This window comes from Struthio camelus, chromosome 6 (assembly GCF_040807025.1).
Source record: "Struthio camelus isolate bStrCam1 chromosome 6, bStrCam1.hap1, whole genome shotgun sequence".
Classification (NCBI taxonomy): domain Eukaryota; kingdom Metazoa; phylum Chordata; class Aves; order Struthioniformes; family Struthionidae; genus Struthio; species Struthio camelus.
In genome coordinates this window covers 34,372,159-34,384,698 of record NC_090947.1, presented here as the reverse complement: position 1 = coordinate 34,384,698, position 12,540 = coordinate 34,372,159, and the positions used below count along the sequence as shown (strand labels likewise).

Below are 12,540 nucleotides of genomic sequence, written 5' to 3'. Positions count from 1 at the left end.
TGTATACACACATACCATATTGCAGCAAACGAATATAATTGGTATGAAACACTCATCTCCAGGAAACACTCCAGGAAAGCACCACTTGTTTTGATTCACCTCAGTTCTGAACATTTCCTGACCTGTCTCCTATTGCCTATATTTACTTGTCACCTCTGTCCAATTGCAATAAATGCCCAATCTCACCAACCTTATCAACCACGCCCCCCCAAAAAAATTCTGTTTATAATGAGTATGTATTATTCAAAGTGCGTGTGATGATTGTTAGAAGTGGCTTTCTCTGTTTTAAATACACAAAATCGTATATATTTTAAAACCAAACAACAATTTCCTCAACTCCCCCCCCCAAAGAGAAGAGACCAAGTCCAAAGAAAAATGTGATTATATAATTAAAAACATTATCTAAGGTGTAGGCACAAGGAGTAGAAATTAGATTATCTATATTACTAATTCTGCCATTTCCTCTTCTGAGCATTTGACTGTGCATCATTAGAATTCTTTAGATGCAATTTACTGTCTCTTCGATTTTCTAATGCCAGGAACCTAGCCTCAAAATTTCTTGTCAGTACCAAGTACAGCTCGTGTGCTGTCCTACCTTTTCCATTTCCCAGTTTGTTTAAATTCATGTATTGCAATACAGTGAAAATATCCTACAAAAAGGCACATGCTGCCTATACAAAGAGAGGAGGTTTTTGGTTGGGCTGTATCAATAACGAAATGACTCATTTTTATGTCAAATATGCTGGGTTTTGTGCCGTATTTTTCTCTTTTGTACAGATGCACACCATTTGATGTCCTGCACTGAGTACACAGCTTCTCACCCTTTACATGATGTCGATCCCTGATTTACACCAAAAGCACCACCACTGCCAGCGTTTCAAAAATGAGCAATACCAGTTTGCACTGGTAAGTACATTGACATGCTGATGCGCTTGGCATCCTTTATGTTCCATGTGGACGAGCGCTTTAAGGGATTGCCAGAGATTTTACACTAGCTCAGGGAAAGACAATGCAGGGAGCAAACAGCTGCTGGTTTGACCAAAACATCAGTGCTTCACTTTGCTTTGCCACCACTCTGCTTACCATTCATGTCCCTGAGGCTTTGCAGGACACGGACTGCGCAGCCAGGCAGAGGCTGTATAGCAGTTTTGTGAACCGTTCCCTGTCCAGACATCTCAAACTTTTCCTTGAGGGTGGCTCACCCATCCACAGGGCCCGTTTTTCAGCGTAACTGATGAGAGCACAGAAGCCCCTGCCCCGCAGGACTTGCTGCTCCTCAAGGGTCCACAACGGCTCACACAGCATTCCGTGGCTTGACTGTGATGGGAGGATCTAGTTTTACTCCATGTTTTTTTTTTGTTCTTGTTGAGCTGGGAGGCAAGCGCCGGGGCTGCACACGGCGGGGCATGCGGAGGGGAGCCCCGGCGGGGAAGCGGGAACCGAGCCCTGAGAGGGCGAGAGGCGGCAGCGCGAGCACCAACGGTCACAACGGCACGCGTGCCCTCCCCCCCCCGCCCAAACCCCACACTAGCCCCTCCCCTCCCCATTCTCTCCTTCGATTGGTTCTTGGGCCCTCCCCCTCCGCCAATCTCTGACCGTGTTCCGTAGCACCGCCCCTCCACCGTCCCGCGCGGGCTGCCGCCGGCGCCTAGCGAGGCCGTTGCGGGGGGGGCGAGGTAGGCCGGCCGTTAGCCCCGCCCCTTCCCTAACGGCCGCCGCGTCTGTCAGCCAGGCCGGCTCGCGATTGGTCGGCGCGGGGCGCGTGCCCCCGCCTCGGGCGGGGACAGAGCGGGCCGGCGCGCGGCCCCTCCCCCTACCCCACCGTTCCAGTGCCGGGGCCATGGCGAGGTCGGGGGCTCCGCGGCCTTGCAAGGTGCGAGGGGCGCGGGGAGAGGGGCACCGGGTAGGGCTCCCGCCGCCGGAGGGGGTGGGGGGAGAGTCATTTACAGCCCCTTTTGTTATGTAGCCGGGCCTCAGCTCTCTCTTCGGATAGTTTTTTAGGCGACTGATTTTGTGACTGGGGTTTTGTGTTGCCGTCGCCGAGTGCGCGCGTCGGGGGCCTTACTTCTGCCGTGGGCGTTAGTCCTGTTGGGCACGATACGTCTTTTGTTTCCCTGGGTTTGATCCAGCAGCCCTTCCTCAGTGCTCGGTGGGCTTATTTATGTCAGTAAGAGGCATCACATCGTGCTTTTTCCTTCGGGTATTCTTGCACCTCGGTATATCAGTAATTTGTAAGTATTTGAGCTGTGACAGTAGCTTAAAAATGAAATCTTCAAAGTTGAGGTGTGTATTTTCATTTGGAATGGAAATAGAGAACTCCAGACGTGATTTCAGTCTGGAAAGTATGTTGGTATGTCCGCTCTTGTGCGTGACCGTGTCATTTCCATTAAGTGGATTGCTGCATTTGTAGAATGGCACTGAAGTTAATAAAGCTTTGTGCGGTAGAGGACCTGCTCTGTGAAATGAAAACTGCGAGGTTCAGGCCCTAATGGTAGTGGTGGGCTCCCTCCCTGCTCTCAGAACTGTGAATTAGCTTGAACTGACCTGGTTCAGAAGTAGTTCTTGAAATTAGTGATGATTAGGTATTCTTCAATTATCCTGTGAAAATACTTCATAAAAGTGAAAGTTATTTCTATAATCAGCAGGTGCTGTCTTCTGGAAGACTTGCAGGAGCGGCTAGATTAACAAATGGAAGAAAAGAGTAAGACCTTAATCTTGAATACTATCTAAGATTGAGTGTACGTGTGAGCATTTGGGAGCCACGTACCTGTCACACCTCACAACTAGCAAAAAATTCTTTGCATGCACTAGAAAAGGTCCTTAGCAGAAAGGTGGTACAGCGGGTCCTAAGCAGCCCGTTGAATAGACAAGACTCAAACTGAACAGGAGTTTAACTTATATAAATACAGGGTTGACTATCACTGCTGTATGTTTATTTATAAAATTTATATAGTTACTAGCCTGATGTGAGGTTGTTGAGTAAAGACTGAATTCTTCTTTGACGTAAACTGTTAATACTGCTACGTACTTTTGATGCAGCGATACAGATGGAGTCTGCAAAAAGGGAAGGATATTTTATTTTTTGATAGAGCACAATTCTTGATTTTTCTAGTTTGCTGTTACTGAACAAAAGTTCAGTAATAGCAAACAGTGAATTTCATTTTTTTTTTCTTATCTTCTCCAGGTTTGGCTTAAGAAAAGGCTATCATTCTGATGCGGAGTCTGGATACTCTCTCTATTCGACTGACTCTGAAGATCAGGCAATTAACTTACTTTTTAATACCATCATCTCTGTTAATCTAGAGAGACAGGAAACTGGAATACCTTGAAAAATAGGATAATCTAGACAGTACTGCATCTGTACTAGAACTAGCATTTGCAAAGCCAGCTAAAGTTTCTAAACTACATGGTGCAGATACATTTAGGTTGGTTTTGTGTGGAATGAATTTGGCTCTGAGAGAGCTTATTAAGGATCTATTTTATGAACACAGGTGTGTTGTTTACGAAATAGATCTGGCCATGGCAGAAGTACAGCCATATTTGTGAGGTGTTGTGCCGAAAAGAATTAAGTGATATAGGGTCCATGCTGCTGTTCTTGTGCAGCACTGGGTCAGTTTATCTCCAAACTAATATCCTGTGGATAATAGTTTAGCTTCATGCAAATAACAATAAATACCACATATATGCAATTACAAAACAAAATCCACCAAATGGACATGTATGCAACACACAATTTAAGTTTTTTTTCCCCAAAAATCACACGTTTGCAAAATTTGCAAACTTTCATGAAATTGCAAAGTAATGTATGAGAAAAATCACATTTTTGCTCATTATCACAGTTAGTTTTTTTAGATTACAGAGTAAGAAACAGTCCCTTCTAAAATAATATCTTGGTTTACTGAAAGAAAACAGTGATACCTATTTTCTGACTGCAGTATTCTTTGTGCAGGTTGATACTATTCATAATGGACTTGACCGTTGTGCAGCTTTACTGCAGAATATTTTACAAAATGAGGCTACAGGTTGTACCTACTAAAAAATTGAGTTATATTTTTAGTTCCTGTAGGACTATTTTAATTTGTTTTGTTGACTGGCTTTTTGTTTCAAATAATATTAGGCAGGGAGACTATCCATAAACAACCTGGGAAAACCAGTTCTGTTAAAATTACTTCCAAGTCTGTGATAACCAAAGGAAATACCTGCAAGAAGAAAGGGTTGAAAAAAACCATTGCCGCTACCCACGTGCGAAAAGAAATCAGTAAGCAGGTTTTCATGTGTTTGCTTTTTTCTCAGTATTAATTTATACTATGTAATTTTTTGATTAAATGTGTATTGATTACTACCTTGCCCACACAGTTGGTCACATCATAATGTTATATATTTTACCTTGTTTTCACTTTTAGCTAATAAAAACGACTGGGGGTTCATTTTTTGTAATTTAAATTAATGAATCCAGATGGACTTAAATTCTGGTGTATATGGTGCTTAACTTATTGAGAAGATCTAGCATAGTTTCAGATAATCGTTGTCTTTTGTTATAGGTGGGTCCAGGGCTAGATCGACAAAGGAAACTTTTTCCCTCTGGAAACCTGAAGTACTTTAACAATTAACTAGAATTTACAGCTGTTTGAGCTTTACGTGCAGCAAAGAAAATTGGATGCGTTTTCAAACACCAACATCATCAGGTTCAGCCAGTAGGAGAATGATAATACCACACCCCATTTCTCCTGGGGAGTTAAGTACCGCAGTACTTAATCTCTTTAGCATACACAGCTATAAACTGTCCTAGAGATAGGCGTCCAGTTAAGCTTTTCTCACATATAACACTTTCTGGAAATAGGAAAGTGTTAAAATATATAGTAACAAGAACTCATGAGATTTAGTGGCTAGAGCACTTGAACAGAAAACAAGATGAAGTATTGTAGCTGGAGTGGCTCTCAGCTGAAAATATTCCACTTTTTATTTGCGTTTGTCTCCCTCTCTACCCCACTTCCTTTCTGTGATGTCTAATATGGCAAGCATAATGTGGAAATGCTTACAGGCAGGACTTGTAGACTAGCTACATAGCAGAATGCCTGTTGTGGGAATTACAGAAGGTGGACATACAGCTAATGTCCTTCTAGCTCTGTAAAAATATGGTAGTTTTGATTATAAGAAACTTAGGTTTGGAGAGTGCTTTAGCATGGGTTATTCCCAATGGCCTAAAAGATTAGGGAGCAACTAAGCAGAGGCTAAGAATTGTATTTTAGAATTGGCCTTCCGTGGGTTTAAATCTCTGTGCTTCCTTCAAGGAAGTCTGTCCAGCTTGTGTGGGTTGCTGTATCGGGAGGGGAAAAAAATTAGATTAGTTTGCTGCTGGATAAAAGTCTGATTGGAATCTTAGGTGGTGGGGGCTTGGCTTGTTTCGTTTTGTTTTTATTGTTTTTCAAAGGAATATTCCTGCCCGAGTCTGCCTGATAACACTCTGGGTTGATGTAGATCAAGAAGATGGACAGCCTCAGCTGTTTTGTTTTTCTTCTCTCTATAGTGCCTATATCAAATAGGAAACATGCCTCATCTACCACACCTTCTACTGGGAAAGAACTTACCAGTGCAGCACAGAATCAGCTGGTTCAACCAATTAATGTGCCTTGCAGTCAGTACTCTCCTGTGATGCATCAAAAATTTTGTGAGCATGTGCAAACTCAGATGGCTCTAGTAACTAGCCAACCGCTGCAGAGCAGTAATGAAATTCCTACTGTAACTCCTTATTCTGCTTCAAATCTTGGCTAGTGAAAATATTACTTCAGAGCTTTCTGTCTTTCACTGTGTGGGTTTAGCCCAGAATTCCCCTGATCTGTGACAACATTACTTTCTTTCATTTCAGGTTGTCAAAATGTTACAGCTCTTAATTATCGGCTGTCTACATCCACACCAACTCTGTCCCTGCAGCATTCAGCTAATCCTTTATCTACTCAGTCTGTAAGTAACAAACAAAAAACCCGCAACTCTTTTTTTTCCTTGCAGAACAACTGCATGTGAACTGTGTTTTAATGTTGCCAATAACTTTTATGGTAAAGGTGATCAAAACCAGATTTACCTCTGAATTAGTAAATTGGAAAATCGTGCAATTAAGCCAGAAAGAATTCTAGAGTGTTTTTTTTAAATATATTGCAAAGAATGATCAAGACTACATTGAATGAGACAAGTTTCTTTAGCACTTCAATTCCTTGCTAATTTTTTGCTTAATATGAATATTGTTTATCCAGGGTGTCTCTGCAGACAGTAGCAATGAATGTGTGCCCCAGATAGGAAGAACTGTGGTTTGCCCAGTAGTTTCTGCTCCTGCTACCACTACTGCACAAATACAGCCTGACACTGCTCTTTCTGGTATGATGCCTTGTATAGTATCAGGTGCGTCAAGTAACTCTACAGTGCCTACATTCAACCCATCATCTTCTGGCAAAGAGACCACCCCAAACCAAGAGCAGCGGATAAAAGAAGCAGATTTGATAAGATGTATACAAGCTCACCTGGCCTTGTTACAACCACATGAAACAAACAGCAGGACTGAACAGAAGCATCATCGATGTCCAGCACAACATAATGTCTCAAGCAATAAGGAGGAGGATGCTTCTGAAGAACACAGTGAAGACGCGATCAGTGAAGTAGAGGAACTGAATGTACTTGACATTGCTCCAGTGAGAGATACAAGCTGTCAGACAAGTTTTGTCAAGAAAGTTCTAAAATCTAAAAGAGAAAGTCCAGAAAAAACAGCCCATAAAGTTAGAACAGTAAAATATCTTTTGGGAGAGCTCAGAGCACTGGTAGTAGACCAAGGTAAAGACATTTTCACTGTGCGGTAGATTGATTGCATATAAATAACATGAGCTATGTTAAAGGAATGAGCACTCTTCAATATCTGGAAGTTGTATGTGTCAGATGATATGTGACATCTTAGAGTGGTTTTCCACAACTTTGTTTTTAAGAACTTCATATTTCACTGTGAAGTATTAAATGATCATAACTGCTAGGACAAAGCTTGTTCTCGTTTCATATGCAGTGGCGTCCCCTGAGAGTTGATCAGGAAGCAGTTTAGGCAGATTGCAACAGCAATCCCACCAAGTTTGATTGGAGGGATGATCGGTGATAATTTATCAAGCACCTAACACATAGTCTTCATGGTCAAACTTATAAGTTTTGAATAAGTAAAGATAGGCAGTCAAAATAAAGACAAGTTTTGTTTAAAAGAAGAATAAATACTATTAACATCACTTTGTAAATTGCTATCTTATTACAGTCTTTTTTTCTTTCTTTTTTTTCTTCATCTCTTGCAGATGATTCAGAGATGTTAAGGTTGATGACTGAAATAGAAGACTGTGTATCACTGCTGCCAGCTGTAGTGGGAAGTACAAATATACAAGCTGAAATAGCGCTAGCTATACAGCCTCTTAGAAGTGAAAATGCCCAGTTGCGTAGGTTAGTAACTGTTCAGTGATTCTGTATTTACTCCAAAAATGCCTAAAACATCTTTACTGAAGTGTTCTAAATTGCATATTCTAGCATTGTTATAATGTAAATTTTAGGTCCATTCCATTCTTGTCTGTGCAGTGTTTATATGTTACCAGCGGTGTTGGTATGGCTGTATAGTTTAAAAAAAAACTTAACGTACAAACACTGAAACAAGATTTCAATTAATACTGAAGTTCTAGTAACATCAGTTTTTGCCAAATAGTGGTCTTTTGCTTGAGAAACGGATAACCAAGTGAGATGGAGCAAGTTATAAGGCAGCTGCAAAACTTGCGTATGTCTAGTTGCATCCTTCTGTAGGATGGCAGTAATACTTACTATTTTACAAAAGTACTTCAAAGTTTAATGCATTCTTGTAAAGTGTTTTGAGAGTTTATTTAAAACAAACTGCCATATCTTCCATGATTGGGTGTTTTTCTAGGTGGGATGTTCTGGATGAAAACCTCAGTATTAAGATAGCTAGTCTGCTTATATTCTGTATATACTCTATTCTTAAATACAGAAATGGAGCTCATTTCAGGAGCGGTCTCAAATATATAGCTGGATAGCACTGTACTCCAGAGGAGAGGGCAATGTAGCTACCAGAACTTGCAAAGGGTCTGTTGTATTGAAGAAAGATAGGAATGCAGGAAAATGCATTATTAAAACTCCTTAGTACTTCTAAATATTTCTATTTTTGTATTCCTAAAATATTTCCCACTTCTAATTTATATTTCTAAAACTTCCATATATTTCTGTATTTTTAAAACATTTTTATGTTTCTAAAATAAATAGCCACTTCTTCCAAACTAAAACAAAATGTTAGTGGGTTTGAACTTATCCTGAGCTTTCTGAATATGGGCTTTTTCATAATTCACGTTTAGGAGGCTAAGAATATTAAACCAGCAACTCAGGGAACGAGAGAGAAATGAGAAGACATCTGGACAGAACTGCAACTATGAATGTAAAGTATTAACAGAGAATGATGCTTGTAGGGGCAATTTGTGTTGAGGTTTTGTTTAAATAGATACAGATATATAAAGATATAGCTACATCTGTCTTAAATGTTTAATTAAGTAATAATGTGCATTCATAGTGGCACTGCCCTTTAGTGGCAGCTGAAATAAGTGATGTGGGTCTAATTGTGCAACTGCATCTAAAGGCATGGATGTTGTGCCTGTTTAGAACTCCATATAGACACTGAGAATCGGATGTTCAGCTCCAGAGCAGACCAGTTTTGCCTATATCCTCTTACAATGATATGCTAGACAACTAAGAAGGAAGCTTGTGTTTTATCTACCTGTCTTTTTAAAAAAAAAAAAGAAAAAAAAAAAGAAAAAAGAAAAAATCCTTCCAGCTGTAAGCCAAAGTCATATTATGAAGTTTAAAAAAAAAAAAAAAACCTTAGTTCAATGTAGAAATCCAAACATTGTAGACAAAACACTTAGACTTCCTATGTTTTTCTCCTGGTAGTAGTTTCTCTGCAGTCACTGAATATGATGCTCCAGAGTCAATTGAAAGAATCACTGAAAGGTCTTGAGTCACTGCAGACTAAAAATGAAGAACTACTTAAAATAATAGAAAGTCAGAAAGAAGAAAATAAACATGTTGCAAAAAGTATCCAAGACAAAGATAAAGAATTGCTTGAAAACAAACAGCAATATGACATTCATGCCACCAAGCTCAGGATTGGTATGTGCTTTGAATGCGTTTATTATTCATTCAATATTTTTAACCCTAATAGAAATTATTAGCTAAATTCTGCTTGGCATTTTAGAAGTGGAAGAGGCATTAGCAAATGTGAAGAGCCTTCAGTTTAAGCTGGAAGCTTCAGAGAAAGAAAATCAGATTTTGGGCATAACATTACGTCAGCGTGATGCAGAAGTGAACAGACTGCGTGAGTTAACGAGGTACTGTTGGCTAAGTTTTGTTGCCTCTCGATAACACTTTTCTTTTATTTGGATTACTGTAATCTTCATACTACACCAGCATCGTGTATGCCAAAGCCTCTCTTTGTATTTTGTATTTTTATTACAACAGTACTCTCATTTTGTTAAAATAGAACTCCAGTGCTCCAAATAGAGTTTTGTTGTGAAGCCTTTTGGTACCTGACATAATTTATGCAAAGTTTTAGCTTGCACAGCAGACCTGCCAATAAGGAGCTCCAAGAGAAGTGAACAGACCTTGAAATCTACTGATACGTGAAGCTGCATTGTTTGGAGACTAGCTCTTAACCTTAATTAAGGAGGGATTTCACTTTTTCCTTATATTAGCTTAGAAATCACTCCCTATGAAAAGAGCTTGCAGAACAGTCTGCCTTCAGGATCCACAGGGAGCTCTTCCTATAGGAATGAGCAGTTCAGTCCTTAACTGCACATACCTTTGAAGTAGATTATGCCTAGATACAATTTATGGGTGTAGGTGGGAGCCTTTGGATCACTGAATTAAGGTGATGTTGCACATTTTGGAGAACTATTCTATATAGTTTTTTGTGTGTATTGGTGGCAAGGCTTACAGGGCCTTTTGGATATGCAAAGTGGTATGTCCATAAAATTTGTTTGTTCACTGTGCACAGGAAGTTAAGTGGTTACCTGTTCAGTTGTTTATAGTTAATACTGATTTGAATGGGACAATATTTGTAATCAGCACTTCATATTTTTTAGTAGAAGTTTATACTCGTTACACGTTTCTGAGACTGTTAAATACTGACCACCAGATGGTGGTATAATGATATCTTATTATGTGTATGTTTGTATATGCTGTATACCTAAGCATTAAATGTTCCTTTTTTTTGCTACAGAAAGTAAAAAATACATATAAATGATTTTATTAAATTTCTTCTTTTTAATATGTTGCTTAGATGCAGTGGGAATTAAAATTTGGAGAAGTTTTCTCATTGATCTTTCGAAAGCTGTTTCTATATGCTTTGTAACAGCTTCTTGCTGCCAAATTAATTTTGTTTTGGAGTACTCAGAGCAGGTAAATCCAGAATAATTTCAAGAACTTTGCTGTGTTGTGCTCTCTTAGTTATTTTATAGGCATGTTTCTCTGAGTTGAAAACTGAAACTCAAGAAACTTGGAACTGATTCACATTTATATTAGTATTTTGCACCATTGTGCATACTTATGTGGATTATAACTTCACTGTGATCTAATTAAATCTAATGTTTTGGGTTTATATTGAAGTTTTTGAAAAAACAATTGCTAAATAAAGTAATTAACCTGATGAATTGATCTTAACAGAACCTTGCAGGGCAGTATGGCCAAGCTTCTGTCTGACCTCACAGTGGACAATATCAGAGCCAAACCTGAAAAAGGTCTCTCGAAGTCTCTTTTGGAACACCATGAGAAACAGATGCAGTCTGATCCATTTCCTGTGAGTACTTCGGTAATGACTTATCTTAGAAAATTAGACACTGATCATATTTTGACAGATGCAGAACGTCAGTTCTCAAACAAAAGCAGGGAATTAGAAATGCTAAATCTAGCCTATGGAAAGTTTGCTGCTGAAGGAACTAAAATAAACAGTACATTCTCAGAAGAAGAAACCACGGCTCCAGAAATTGTACCAACCTTACAGAAGCAAGACAGAGAAGCAGCTAGTGATTCTGAGACTTTACTAGATGACCAAAACAAACTGGATGAGACTATTTATATTCCATTGACTAGCAGTGCCTCTAAAAATCAGCTGCCAGTGTCTGAGAGAACTGGTATGCAACCCCAGATCAGAGGGGCTTGTAAGATGTTGGACTTCAACTATGAACTCTCAAACTCCGAGCAGCGGAACGGATGTGAGGTGTCAGAGGACCCCGCTATTTTGGATAAATTAAGTGCTGGATACAGTTTGAAAAAGACCATAGAAAACACACTTGAAGCTACAGAGGATACAGCGAAGCTGGAAGGAGACAGAGTCCAAACGAGGCCAAAAGATTTTACAGACAAACCAGACCAACCTCAACTTAGTACATACCCGCATGTTCCAGTGCTCTTTCACAAAGAGAATTCTCAGAAAAAAGGCAGTGAAATATCTGATGTTAGTTCTGTTTCATTTGATGACATTTCAGGGAAGTCTGAATGGAGTGCATCCTCTTTCTCAACGTTTACTTCTCGAGATGAAGAGGACTTTAAGAATGGCTTAGCAGCTTTGGATGCCAACATAGCTAAGTTACAAAAAACTCTGCAAAATAGCATTATGAAACAATGAATATGAAGAAACAAACTGGTGTGTACTTGTTTAGATAACTTAGGTTTTTCTGAAGTATACGAATAAGTATGGTACTGATCTTAACTTTTTTTTTTTCCTGTATGAAGTGGCTAGCTCCTAGGTGTTTAAATTATGAATGGAATTTGTTCCTCATTAAGTTATGGTGCTGCTTCCTTTGATGTATACAGCTTCAAATGACTGGTAAAAATGCCTTTATCTAAATTACTTCGCTTTATACTCTTAGTTGCAGAAATAATTCTTAGCACAGCGTTTGATAACTTTTTAAGAAATGGGTGTGCTGTTGGCGATACAGTTTTTCTATTAAATGATGAGTATCCTTATTTGTTTTCTTCTGTGTGCTTTTCCAAGTAGTAAGAGCTTTAAAGCTTAATGCTTTAAGGGACATGCATTTGAAGTCAGTTACAGATGTGATAAACTCTTGAGAAACTTTGGTTTCATTATAATCTGGGTCATATCAGACTGGATGTATAGTTATTTCCTTTATTTTTGACCAGGTATGTTTTCAGACATTAGGTCCTTGTGCTGGTTCATCATGAAGGTGCACAAAAAGTAGTGTCAACATCAAAGAAATGGGTGGGCAGGACTCCTTATTCAGTGGCATTGCTTCTTGATCCAAGTTGGGCTTAATCAAGAAGTGGGAATTTAAATGATAAAAGTGGGGCTGGATGGAATTTAAACAGTCTTCTGCTTTCTTCATTTTTTTTTAAAAGAGGAATTCAGGTGCAGAAGGCTTAATTAAACTTCCTCTTTTATTAATTTTTTTTTTCTTTTGTAAAGAACAATTGCAAAGTACCATACATGGGCAGGAAGTTCCACAAATAAAGGCC

The 12,540-nt window shown here is 39.3% G+C and overlaps 1 protein-coding gene across 7 annotated transcripts; it reads left to right on the top strand.

The window, feature by feature from the left end:
- Positions 1-1,701: 1,701 nt before the first annotated feature.
- On the top strand, positions 1,702-12,033 carry CCDC14 (coiled-coil domain containing 14). 7 transcript variants are annotated; one of them, XM_009685727.2, is made up of 13 exons: positions 1,771-1,873; positions 2,643-2,701; positions 3,185-3,260; positions 3,950-4,022; positions 4,118-4,258; positions 5,528-5,668; positions 5,867-5,961; positions 6,249-6,819; positions 7,317-7,458; positions 8,373-8,452; positions 8,965-9,180; positions 9,266-9,398; positions 10,732-12,033. In XM_009685727.2, exons 1-13 carry the CDS (start codon positions 1,841-1,843, stop codon positions 11,690-11,692), a joined length of 2,721 nt encoding a protein of 906 aa, XP_009684022.1. In that variant the 5' UTR covers positions 1,771-1,840; the 3' UTR covers positions 11,693-12,033. The 7 variants fall into 7 exon arrangements, with proteins under 7 accessions (XP_068805195.1, XP_009684022.1, XP_009684020.1 ...); XM_009685725.2 differs by having other exon boundaries at positions 8,962-9,180; XM_009685726.2 differs by having other exon boundaries at positions 1,806-1,873; positions 2,646-2,701; positions 8,962-9,180.
- Positions 12,034-12,540: the final 507 nt, after the last annotated feature.